The 12,893-nt window shown below is 37.9% G+C and overlaps 2 protein-coding genes across 4 annotated transcripts; one reads left to right on the top strand and one right to left on the bottom strand.

Moving 5' to 3' along the window:
- The first annotated feature begins 1,298 nt into the window (after positions 1-1,298).
- On the top strand, positions 1,299-5,007 carry LOC110890261 (non-specific lipid-transfer protein-like protein At5g64080). The gene is made up of 3 exons (XM_022137859.2): positions 1,299-1,799; positions 1,884-1,910; positions 4,614-5,007. The coding sequence occupies exons 1-3, from the start codon at positions 1,451-1,453 to the stop codon at positions 4,781-4,783; spliced, it is 546 nt and encodes a 181-aa protein (XP_021993551.1). The 5' UTR covers positions 1,299-1,450; the 3' UTR covers positions 4,784-5,007.
- An 86-nt stretch (positions 5,008-5,093) lies between these two features.
- LOC110890260 (sulfate transporter 1.3) lies at positions 5,094-12,603 on the bottom strand. Of its 3 annotated transcripts, none has more exons than XM_022137856.2 (13): positions 12,472-12,603; positions 8,371-8,702; positions 8,244-8,292; positions 7,952-8,153; positions 7,700-7,874; positions 7,092-7,157; positions 6,899-7,012; positions 6,691-6,807; positions 6,483-6,609; positions 6,102-6,388; positions 5,826-6,016; positions 5,662-5,741; positions 5,094-5,574 (listed from the first exon to the last, which is right to left on the bottom strand). In XM_022137856.2, exons 1-13 carry the CDS (start codon positions 12,476-12,478, stop codon positions 5,357-5,359), a joined length of 1,965 nt encoding a protein of 654 aa, XP_021993548.1. In that variant the 5' UTR covers positions 12,479-12,603; the 3' UTR covers positions 5,094-5,356. The 3 variants fall into 3 exon arrangements, with proteins under 3 accessions (XP_021993548.1, XP_021993550.1, XP_021993549.1); XM_022137858.2 differs by lacking the exon at positions 12,472-12,603 and adding an exon at positions 8,775-8,867 and having other exon boundaries at positions 8,371-8,704; XM_022137857.2 differs by lacking the exon at positions 12,472-12,603 and adding an exon at positions 8,804-8,826.
- Between the last annotated feature and the right edge of the window lie 290 nt (positions 12,604-12,893).

Raw genomic sequence — 12,893 nt, forward strand, 5'->3', positions numbered from 1 at the left:
TGCGCACATGGCGCACTTCTCCCAAACCCACATACACACTCTCTCTCCACAAGTGAACACATTTTCCCACTTTATAATTTTATTTACCATCGGATGCCTAAACTATGTCACTATATCTTATGTGGCCCTTAAAACAATAACTGATAGATGATAGATGAAGAACCTAAGGTTTCATTCGTATTGACATGCTTGTAAATGTAGGTTGTCTTCGATACAAAACCAACTTTAAATTAGCAAATCATGAAAAAGACAGATTCATATAACCACTTATATATAGCGTGACAAACTATAACCGGTGTGGGTGGGGAGGGGGTTATGTTATTGTATTACTAATTATGTATTATCATGGTTAAGTTATTTGTAGGATTTACTGGGTATGGTTGTTGTATTATCATGATTAAAGTGATATATATAAGTGTTTATATCGCTTCTTAAATTATGTCAACCATATACCGGATCACGTTTCTAATAATATATATCTATATTCAAAACAAGCTTAATGTGTTTTATACAACATTTCCACCATGAAGGGCATGTGAGCTATGATCTATTATCAAATACAACAATGAATTCTTCCAAAAGAAAATCAAAACATGGTAAAATGTATTTTTTCATAATTTGTAATCAATATGGTTGTTCACGAGCCAAATCAAGCTGAGCAAGAATCTGCTCGAACTTTGCTCGTTTACAAACCAAATGACTAGGCTCGAATTGAATGTACGAAACTGAGCAGGAAGTTTAGGATCAAACTCGCTTGGTTTATAACCAAGCAACTCGGTTGTGCTTAGTTTGACTCAATTTCAAATTAAAATATACTACAAATTTTCAATTTTAAACATACAAATTGTCATTCAATTCCAACAATCTAACAAAAAAGATAAAAAATATAGTACAAAATTATGTATACCTGTAAAACGTGAATGGTTTGTAAATGAGTAAAATGAGATAAAAGTTGGGATTCTGAATTTTGGATATGATGAACTCGTGATGAGTCGCGAGTTTGTTTCATGAGTTCCATCGATTGAACTCATGTGCCTAAGATTGCAGCTCATGAGTCGGGAGTTCGTAACTCTGACAGAAAATAAATACTAAAAGTAGTAAGCAATTGAGACTTGAGCAGATCAACAGATAGCCAGAGAATGAGAGCAAGGAGCTACAAGAATAAAATCAAACAAGCATTTTTCAAGCTATTCTTTTAATCAAGCAACAAGCGAGTTTCAAACGCCATCCTACCGAATCAGCCCTAGCAATCCACAACAAAAATAACAAATAACAACACTTCAAGGGGCATTCTAGACACTTTACCATAATCCAAGCCACAAAAAGATACTTTCCACATTATTAAACCTCTCACACCCTCACAAACACTCACCATCCTCTCCAAAAACCCTCATCTCAAAAAACCAGCTTCATTCCCACGCACACTCACACACACACATTTCCGGCAACAATGGCAGCCACCACTGCCATTCTCATCCTCTGCATCTCCGCCGCACTAATGTCCGCATCTCCGGTCAACTCAGCACAGCACACCGGAGCTCCGGCACCGGCGGCAGACTGCTCAACAGTAATCCTGAACATGGCGGACTGCCTGTCGTACGTCACCGCCGACAGCAAGGTGAAGAAGCCGGAAGGAACGTGCTGTTCCGGTCTGAAAACTGTGCTGAAAACAGACGCAGAGTGTTTGTGTGAAGCGTTCAAAAACAGTGCTCAGTTAGGCGTATCGTTGAATATTACTAAGGCGCTAGCGTTACCTGCTGCTTGCCATATTAATGCTCCTTCTGCTACTAATTGTGGAAGTAAGATACTCTCGTTTTGTTGTTTTTTACTTGATCTGTGTTTTTGTTTTTGAAACCCTAATTTTGAGTTTGTTGTGTTTACAGTGAATCTTGGAACTGCTGGAGCTCCTGGTATGTGCTGATCTGATCTCTCTTAGGGTTTAAACGAGCTGATCCGATCCCGAACTTGCTTAGATTCAGAGCTTGGTTCGTTTTAACATAAGAGGGCTCGAGTTCGGCTCGTTTAGAGCTTTATTTGTGAAATAATTTTATTTATATATTCTGTAAATATTTTACATATATATTTATACTTGTAATATTTTTTTATATAATATAAAATATAAGATATTATTATTTAAATATTTTTCTCACTTTTATATATAACAATTGTTATTGTTTATTATGTATAAATATATTTCATAAAAACTATATAAATAAAAGTTTCTTTAGGCCCTAGGCAGCTTAAGCTTGATATGTGAAGCCTGGGCTTGAGCTGGTATATATTAAATGAGCCTCGATAAAAGCTTCGTGTTGTTTAATCTCGGCTCGATTTGAGTTTTTAACGATCTGCTTTGCTCATTTACACCCTGAAGTTAATGGATATTTTTGAATTTTGCAAGTTTTCATTATTAATAGAGTTAATTACTATTTTCGTCCCTGAGGTTTGTCAAAAATAACAGTTTCAGTCCATTAGTTTAAAAATTGCGAATTCAGTCCATTAGTTTCATTTTCGTAACCATTTCAGTCCACTAACTTAACTCCATCCATTTATTTTGTTAACTTTGAGTTAACTAACTAATTCAGGGACGGTTTGCGTCAGTTTTAGAAACACAGGGACTTAAGTGTAAACTCTAAAATATTAAAACAAAAAAAATAGTAAATTCCAAAAAATCAAAAAGATTCCAAAAAACCAAACAAATTCCAAAAAACCAAACAAATTCCAAAAAATTCTAAAAAATAATAAAAATTCTAAAAAATCATAAAAATTCTAAAAAAATCTAAAAAATCCAAAAAATCCGTTTCGGCGCAAACTGTTTCGAACCCGAACCGTTTCAAGCTGAACCGTCCGTACCGTTTCGACCCGAACCGTTTCGAGCTGAACCGTTTCGACGCGAACCGTTTCGACCCGTACCGTTTCGAGCCGAACCGTTTCGACCCGTACCTTTTCGAGCCGAACCGTTTCGACCCGTACCGTTTCGAACCGAACCGTTTCGACTCGTACCGTTTCGAAGCCGAACCGTTTCAAGCCGTACCGTTTCGAACTGAACCGTGCCGTTTCGAACCGAACCGTTTCGAGCTAAACCGTTTCGAACCGAACCGTGCCGTATCGAACCGAACCGTTTCAAGCTGTACCGTTTCGAACCGAACCGTGCCGTTTCAAACCGAACCGTTTCGAGCTGAACCGTTTCGAACCGAACCGTGTCGTATCGAACCGAAACGGTTCGGCTTCGAAACGGTACGGCTTCGAAACGGTTCGGGTCGAAACGGTACGGTTCGATACGGTTCAGCTCGAAACGGTTCGGTTCGATACGGCACGGTTCGGTTCGAAACGGTTCAGCTCGAAACGGTTCGGTTCGAAACGGTGCGGCTTGAAACGGTTCGGCTTCGAAACGGTTCGCGTCGAAACGGTTCAGCTTGAAACGGTTCGGGTCGAAACGGTACGGACGGTTCAGCTCGAAACAGTTCGGGTTCGAAACAGTTTGCGCCGAAACGGATTTTTTGGATTTTTTTAGAATTTTTATGATTTTTTAGAATTTTTATTATTTTTTAGAATTTTTTGGAATTTGTTTGATTTTTTGGAATTTTTTTGATTTTTTGGAATTTACTATTTTTTTTGTTTTAATATTTTAGAGTTTACACTTAAGTCCCTGTGTTTCTAAAACTGACGCAAACCGTCCTTGAATTAGTTAGTTAACTCAAAGTTAACGAAATAAATGGATGGAGTTAAGTTAGTGGACTGAAATGGTTACGAAAATGAAACTAATGGACTGAATTCGCAATTTTTAAACTAATGGACTGAAACTGTTATTTTTGACAAACCTCAGGGACGAAAATAGTAATTAACTCTTATTAATATTTTGGTAGAATGATAGTTTTCTAGATTTATCTGGTGGATAATTTGGTTGATTTTTGGAATGAATTTGGTTCTAGTTGGTTTCCTGACAGTTTTTCAGGCTCTGTTTCTAGTATTTGTCTGTATCACATGACATTATAAGTTGTAGCAGGGTACTCATTTTGTTACAGTAGGTACAACTTGTTATGCATGAGTTGAGGGAAACTAGATCTGGTCTGATTTTGGTTATGTTTTTTCATTCCATAGTTTGAAACTTATGCTATTGTGTCTTGTACATTGTGCTTGATAGTTGTACATCCTTCATGTCTGGTCTTTGTGTTCATAACATGCTAAAATGACTTGTACATTCTTTATTGAGTAAACTTCCGTTTTGCTCCCTGTGGTTTGGTCACTTTAACGGTTTTGCCCCAAACCTTTAAAAATAGCCATTTTACTCCCTGATGTTTTGGTTTTGTTGCCAGTTTGCTCCCTGCGGGGAGCAAAATGGAAAAACAAACAATTTGAATGGTGTTAGAGGCGGGGAGCAAACTGGCAAAAAAACAAAACATCAAGGAGTAAAATGGCTGTTTTTAAAGGTTTGGAGCAAAACCGTTAAAGTGACCAAACCACAGGGAGCAAAACGGAAGTTTACTCTTCTTTATTGTTAGTTGTGCTCTTGAAACCAGACAAATTTATGATTAGGGTTTGGTGTAATTATGCTAGAATACTTGTGTATTGGGTTATAATTTATGAATCATGTTTGTGGTTATGATGCATTGCAGCTCAAGCACCGATGGGCGTGGGAATGGCTCCAACCATGGCTGCATCTGGACCATCGATGGCTGCTGCTCCTACACCGGCTTCCCAGACCTCCGGTTCATTCGGGCTAGCTGTGTCGACTGTCTCGGTTTTACTCAGTATGTTGCTGTCTGTCTATTTCTATTCATGCTGAGCAGTACGTATTCCCACTTTGGTTATGATCTAGTGCCTAAGACTGGAAGTGATGGTTATTTTTGAGAGGTTATTATGGTTTTATGTACCTAGATTTCTAAATATATCTTCCACTAGTAGATTGCTATTTACTTATTTCTGTTTAATTATGTACTTGTAGCCTCGATTGCGGTTTCTTTGTATTTTATGAGATTTGTGTATGATCTAGCAATGTTTTGTGTATTCTAGCCTACCCGTTTTGAATTGAACCTAATTTGACGTCAAACTGACCCTGTCTGTTTTGCCATGTGGTGTTTTGTAACCGCAACAGATTAAGCAAACAAACAATGGAAACACGTGAATATTTATGGATATGTTACAGTATGAATAAAGTAAATATTTCTTGGCCGTGCGACACACTACTGCGTGACACACGAATCCCTTTACATTTTTAACGATTAAATACAAATACACATTGGGGAAGAACGCGTACTGTCAGTTGTCGATTCCCTCCAAAATTCTTCGTGACTTGGACTTGTAAACAAACTGAACTTGAACCGTGTAAACCAAAAGACAAAGAAACATTGTGTTTTCTTTACGCTTGTTCCATCTTTGGAGCAAATGTTAGAATAGCATCATTAACAGTTAGGAAGATCCTGTCTTCCCCGATAAGATCTGCAGCATGAGACGCGTGCAGCTTATCGAGTACGGTTTGTCCCGGATTTGTTAAAATGAGTTGGACGTCTCTCTTTTGTAGACTGGAATGCAATTCCTCCAAGGCATGAATGCCACTGGTATCAATATCAGTAACAGCTGAATAAAGTTAAAAGGAAAGTTAGTTATGCAAGTTCTAGAACCAAATCCGATCTATAACAGCCGAATTACTATAATAACCCTTACGTGACATATCGACGATCAAACACTCGATTCTCGGCTGGTCTTTAAACGTTTCTTCCTCGTCTGTTAGCCACCTCAAGATCCTATATCAAGAATCACAAATGATCAAAACACCATTTGAGAATAACTGAAAGCCGAAAAGATACATTAAAAACTTTGTTTGATACCTCTCTTTTATGTAGTTGGAATTCGAGAAGTAAATAGCCGAATCAACCCTAATTATCAGAACACCGGGGACCCTAGTCGCGCCTGGGTACTGCTCTATGTTCCTGTAGACAGTTGTCTTCGGGATTTTTCCGAGCACTGCGGTCCGAGGCCTTGTTACTTGTAGGAGAATCTTGGCAAAAGATATTCCGACCTATGTAAACAATTAACCTTAGTTTTTATCCAAAGTTTCATCAAGACTTTTATGTTTTTAAGTACGCGATGTTGATGTTAGTTACCGCAATGAGAAGGCCTATCTCAACTGAAACGAAAACCACACCGAAAAACGCACCCATGCAAGCTACAAAGTCAAATTTATCAATCTTCCACAGTAGGACCACTGCATCAAAGTCGATGAGACCTACGACCGCTGATATAATGATTGAAGCCAGTATAGCATTTGGGGTGAACTTAAACAATGGAGTGATGACGAAAAGAGTCAGCATCACGATCATAGACATCACAATATTTGACACCGCAGTATTGCAACCGGCCATGTAATTGACCGCTGACCGTGAAAACGACCCTGCAAGGCAAACACCATATGTTCATCATCGGAAGCCGAGCTTATATAATAATCAACTCTTTCTATGACCCATTTGGAAGTGAGTTAACTATACCTGTGGCCACATAACAACTTGTGAAAGAACCAATAATGTTCATGGAGCCTAGTGCCACCATTTCTTTGTTTCCATCCAGCTGATAGTCTTTCATTCCAGCAAATGTTCTTCCAATTGCTACAGCTTCCTGAAATTTACACAATGAATATAACTCATGCATATCTCACTGTTTTCAAACTACATGCAACTCGAAGGGGAGATACTATACCGTGAGTGCGATTAAACCGGCAACAACTCCGATCTTGAAACCTTTAGCGAGGTATGGTCCACTGAAATAAATTTGGTGCACGGACGATGGGTTAATTCCTTTGTCAATATGGCGTACCTGAAAATAATCACCACTCCTTTAGCCATTTCAGCTATAAAAACAATCATATATGTTATGTACCAACTACCAACATTGAAGCTGAACTTACAATCGCGACACCATCATGATCAGCACGAGTGATGAAAACGAAAAATGTAGACACGATGACGGAAATCAGTGGAGCTATTGCTGGCACCCAAAATAGTTTCTTGTTCTTTTTGCCCTGATCAAGTTAAAAAATTCAAGGTAAGTAGGTCAAAATTGTAGATAGGAGAGATTAAGAAGGGAAACAATGGTCTTACAATGAACTTTGCTACCAAAAGGAAAGTCAAGAAGGAAACTCCTATCAATATGGTTTGCCAGTTCCACTGATGAAAAAAAAAATTCAAATCAGTAAAACTCAATGATAATAATTATCGATGGCGGACCCATGAATTATTTTCTGGGGTGCGAACGAGGGGTTTTTAGCCATAAAATACACGAATATTTTTTAAGGGGGGCACCTACCCACCAGTAACGGAGCTAGAACGAAAATTCAGTGGGGGTTGGACTCTCAAAATCCAAATCGGTGGGGGTGGGGGCCGGACTGTTATAAGTCCAATATGTTTTACACTACAAAAAAAATCGGAAATTTTCGGTAAAATTAACACTACGAGCGAAAAATCGGTGGGGCCGGGGCACCCCTGGCCCCAATAAAGCTTCGCCAGTGCCGCCCACCCAACCCCTCACTTGGGTCCGCCCCTGATAATTATAATTATTGCAGTAGTTATCTATAAAAAGATTTTAAAAATAATATAAAAGTGTTTACGGGTCAATCCAACTTGAGTTGGCATATCTCAACCCGTACTAAACGAATATCCCATTTCCCGACCCAACCTCTTGCATACTTAAAAACAAAAGCTTGACTCACTCCGTGATGTGCTGAGTTGACGACAGAACGCATGACGGAAACTAAATCAGTCTTTTTTGTGAAATCCTTGATGCCTAACAACCCTTTAAGTTGCTGAAGCGCGATGGTAACGGCCGCTCCTCCCATGAACCCCACGATCGCAGCATGTGACAGAAAATCGATCAGAAAACCCAATCTGTAAAAAGAGCAACCACCAAAACTATATAAGATTCGGATCCAAACGACAGTTTTTGTTAAAGTTAATAATATTACCTGAAAAACCCGAGTGCAGCTTGAGTGACTCCAGCAAAGAATGTTGCAGTGAAAGCAAGACGTAAATATTCAGGTGTACCTGGCTCAACCTCATCTCGTAACAAAGTTCCAAGCAACAGAGAGACCACCGCCACAGGGCCGATTGCAATATCTCTCGAGCTACCCATGAACGCGTATATAAGAGGCGGAACAAAACTCGAGTCTGCAAGTCAACTTAGATTGGTCAAAGTTTCAAAAAAAAAAAAAAAAAAAAAAAACACTTGCATGCAATTATATAGTGAAGGCAACATACACAATCCATATTTTGGAGGCAAGTTTGCTAGTTTAGCATACCCAATATCCTGAAGGAAAAAAAAATAAAAATAAACAATTAGTGTAAAATAGTTTTTCTCTTCCTTTTCTTTTTCATTTTTGATTACCTGTGGAATGCAGAGACTCGCGATGGTACATCCTGCGATGAGATCACCTTTAAACTTAGAAAAACTATAATCTCGACCCCAACTGAGTATCGGGAAAAAGGCTTGTAAGCCAAGTACAAACTTTTTCCTTCTAGGCTGGTCCTTAAAAGGTTTCAAAGGATCATCCGAAAGAAATGTTTCTTTGAGCGCGGTTTTGATTTCTTTCAATAAATCTTGCTTGGGTGGCTTCCCCACTTTGTGAACATAAGGCAATTCAGCTGCTCCCGGGTGTAAGTTCATCTCAACTTCGGCTGCGATCCGCCCACTCATCGTGGTTGGAGAATTGTTAACACCTTTATAATAAAAAAGAAAAAAACAAGGATGTAAATCATTAGCATATGAATTCATGGATGTGCATTTGAGCTATGAAACTTTAGTTCAAAGGTATTCTTACAAATAAATGCAGTTGCTGAACTTGGTGTGATCTAATTGGTGAAAAGGTGATCCTACTTATAAGACTAGAAAGTCAACCATATATTAAGATAAGCAAAGTTTAAATGAGGTTTATACGTATATGAATCTAGATAAAATACAGTCCAAATACATAAGCTTGCAAATAGATAAACCTAAAATTCTTTGACTGTTTCAGAGAGCAACTGGTGAAGTTTATTAAGCAATAATTGCAGCAAAAATATTAATATACATGCATGTTGGGGACAAACAATATTATGAAGGGCTGGATTGCTGACCTTTGTGGTTTTTTTAATAAAACTGGATGTAACAGAAGTTACACATGACCATGTTTTTATAAATCTGGTTACTTAGTGAGTTATTACTGGTTAAAGAATTTAATCACGTAAAAATAGCCCAAAACGGGAAAAAACTAAGAAACAAATTTACTCATGAACTAGTGGTCTAGTGATATGGTGTTTGCCCTCAAAAAATAATGTGACTTCAAATCCTTACAAGTGGAAGTTTAAATGGTATTTAGGTGTAAAAAATTGTTGTTCAAACAAAAAAAAAAAAAGACTAAGAAACAAATTTGAAAGAATCTTGTGAAATTCTATGGGGCCAAAGCTTACCCATGTGGATTTTTTTTTGTCCAATCATCCTGGATCAGCTTCTATTTTTGTACCCTTTATCTTAAATTTTTAAAATGCAGGTTTCTTAACAAAAATGGCTTTTAGCAGGCTATTTTGGGTAATTAGGAATTATTAAACACCAAATTAGAAACTATAATATACACTGGTACAAGTTAGGAAGTGTGGAGTACACACTTGTCAAAGATTATTGTAATTTCAAGAACCAAGGAACCCGGAGGTTCAAGGGGGTTGTGCCCCCTTGTGGGGGTTCCGGGGGCAACACCCTAGGCGGGGTAGCATCCTTGGTGCAAAACATGAGCTGGGGGGTCTAGGGGCAGCGCCATTGGAAACGCATCGCTTTCGCCTGGATGGTGAAAAGCTGCAAAAGAAAAATGATCTTCAAAAGTAAATGACTGATGATTGGTAGCAGCTTTGTCTATCGGTGGCAAATTGAGCTTAGGTAGCAATAGAGATACTAATGGAGTGCCTGTTGGCAACAAAGTTACTACAGATGTAACTACAACGGTTAGACCCCATCCGCCATACCTTTTCACTAAAGGTTGTGACGTTTCACCCAATCGTTGTGAAGGCTAGACACCTATATATAGAGAGTATCTAATCTGATATCAGTATCGAATATGAATTCTCACAGTAAATAACATCTTGTTCTTTAGAAAACTCTTTTGATCTTATTCAACTATTGATTTTGTGTACCCACGAAATACTTTAATATGAAAGTGATTCACACGATTCAGAAAGTATCCAAGTCATGCAAAATCCAAAACCTACAATTATAGTGATACTTAGACATCTCTCCTTCAATATATGGTTTTTCCTTTAGAGGTGGCAATCGGCGGGTTGAATAGATGAACCCCAACACGACCCATTATTTATTCGTGTCTACAATATCAACCCTTATTTTGACACAATTAAAATCGTGTAACCCGAAGATGTCTCCTTTAACCCACCGGTTTGAAGGGTTGTAATAAACATGTTGCAAATGGGTACGCAAGTTGACCTTATAAAATATACATCCTTCACTAATTTATTCTAAATTTAATGGGTTACCAAATCAACCTGTTTAACTGAACGGGTTAAACAAGTCAGCTGAACTTGGCCTATTTATTAAACGTGATAGAAATGACAACCCAAATCTGATTATTGTTACCCCTGGTTTATAGCATAATGAAAGGCACACTTGTGATGTGGGTCAATAGGTGAAAACCACCCTTAGAAAGTGATATCTTTAGATTCTTCAATAACATTCAACCGTATGAAAACGTATACCATTTAGACCATGTGTTATGGTGGATGAAATGTAAAAAAAGTGTTGCCACGTAGGCACAAGGATTTCACGTTTCACCTTTGGGTGTGTGAAATGTGGTGAGGTGAGTGACGAAAACTTGAAAAAAGAAATAGTAAGGCAGAGCTAAATGATTGGTTTTAATGTTAATTAATAATAAGGCCGACCGGGGCACTCCACGGGTAGGGGCTCACGGCTTTGAAGTCGTGCAGAACACCGCCGCAACCCTTGCGCGTATGGCTGGTGGGTTCCGGGAGCTAGCACCATAACCCGCGTGAGATTTGTGGTTTCGATGTCCTTTTTGACCATTGCACCCACAAATGACTGATCGTTTACTCTTTATAAAAAAAATAAATTCAAATAATCAATCACCTTTTTCTATTTAACCAACCCATTCCATTATTTTAATCTACCCCATCCATATAAACTCTCTCAATTTTATATTTCCATCTACCAAAACCTCTCTCAATTTTATATTCCCATCTACAAAAATCTCATCTCAAAATGCCAACCAACTCGTGGCCCGAATAAGAAGACACCGTGTTGGCTATGTCTTATGTCGCAACCAACCACGAACGCTCGTACACTAGTAGAAGTGCTTCTTTTTGGAACTAGGTGCTCCAACAATTTTGTATCCACGTTGGTGAGACTACCCAAAACGTGGATCAACTAAACTCATGTTTCTCGTTTATCCGTTTCAAATGTTCAAGATTCCATAAAAGGTTCATAAATGTGGAAAATCCTCACAACGAGCTATCAGAATCGGAAGTTATTCAACTGGCCCTTGTGGACTACAAACACGCCTACGACGAGAACTTTGAGCACGTTTTGGCGTGGCAAATTATTAAGATGTATGTTTAAGTTTTATGTTTTATTTTTATGTAATGTTTAGGTTTTATGTTATGTAATGTTTTAAGTATTATGTTTTATTTTAGTGTAAGGTTTTAAGTTTTATATTTTATTTTTATGTAATGTTTTAAGTTTATGTTATACTTGACTTTATTTAAATTAAAAAAAAAATAGTTTATGGTATGAATAGGCGTCTCTCATATTTACTAGCTAATGAGTACTTGAGCTTAATTTGACATGGTGAGTGATGTTTGATCGGGGCTAGGTTTTAAACCCTTAAGTGCCTCTTCCTCCCTAATAATAATAAAAAGAAATAACATTATCTTCCCCCTCATGCCCATAATAACTACCATGTCCCCGTCCTGGCGCCAATTAACACCCTGCCATGGCAATGTTTAGCTTGTCGGGTAAGATAATGTGATAGTGAGTAGCCCCAGAACACATGCTCTTAGAACTACCAAAATTTGTCACTACTAGGTGTGATCCAACGACCACAATTCTCACAAGAACACCTATAATTTGGCAAACTTCTATTTCATTTTTCTAATTAAGATGCTCAACCATTTATCAATTAGAACCTCGTTCAATCAACCCTAAATCATTCTAGTTTAAGATATTCCACAAATGTGAAGTTATCCAAAACCAACAATAATACACATAAAATAACCCTAAAAAGTCAGAGGTTTGGATGCTATCCTATTCCATGGCCCCACCGTCACCTTTTAAAACAACTTTTCATTGGTCAACATTATGATTAACATGAGGATTCAACAAACCCTAATATCACATACAAGAAGCATTTGAATAATCACAAATCCGATGAAGATAATATTAAAAATTCAAATAATAATAATAATGTAAGAGTATAAGAAGAGGTCTAACATTTACCTTTCATAGAAATGGAAGGGCAAACAGGCAATGGTGTGGTGGCAGAGACGATGAAGTTGTGTTTAATATATTGTGAAAATTATAGATACATATTTCATAAGTAGAATTGCGTCCAGATTCGTTGAACTTGGAGATCAGCGATAATGGCGGTAAAGAGAGAGAATGAAACGGTCTTATCAAAGCAAAACTGGTGTGTCATGCGTTCATGATGTTTCCAAATATAGCTCACCACCTACATTGTTGAATATTGTTGTTCATCAAATACATTTAGTTAGGAGTATGGATGAAAGAAAAATTAAACAGTTAAGCATGCTTGGGTGAAACATACGAGTTGAGTCTAGTTGGGTTCAGGCTCGAGCTCGAACTTAAATGAGTCAGATCACCTTGGCTCGTTTATTTTATTGAGCTAAAACGTTGAGCTC

The sequence above is a fragment of the Helianthus annuus genome, chromosome 11 (genome assembly GCF_002127325.2).
Source record: "Helianthus annuus cultivar XRQ/B chromosome 11, HanXRQr2.0-SUNRISE, whole genome shotgun sequence".
Lineage (NCBI taxonomy): Eukaryota > Viridiplantae > Streptophyta > Magnoliopsida > Asterales > Asteraceae > Helianthus > Helianthus annuus.

Bases quoted from the DNA above. Each gene is read 5' to 3' on its own strand.
- LOC110890261 (XM_022137859.2), top strand. From the start codon at position 1,451: ATGGCAGCCACCACTGCCATTCTCATCCTCTGCATCTCCGCCGCACTA. The intron at 1,800-1,883 runs GTAAGATACTCT...TTGTGTTTACAG, and splicing joins TTCTGCTACTAATTGTGGAA to TGAATCTTGGAACTGCTGGA. The intron at 1,911-4,613 runs GTATGTGCTGAT...GATGCATTGCAG, and splicing joins TGGAACTGCTGGAGCTCCTG to CTCAAGCACCGATGGGCGTG.
- LOC110890260 (XM_022137856.2), bottom strand. The intron at 8,293-8,370 runs GTAATCAAAAAT...TTTTTCCTTCAG, and splicing joins CGAGTCTCTGCATTCCACAG to GATATTGGGTATGCTAAACT. The intron at 6,017-6,101 runs GTAACTAACATC...TTGTTTACATAG, and splicing joins AGATAGGCCTTCTCATTGCG to GTCGGAATATCTTTTGCCAA.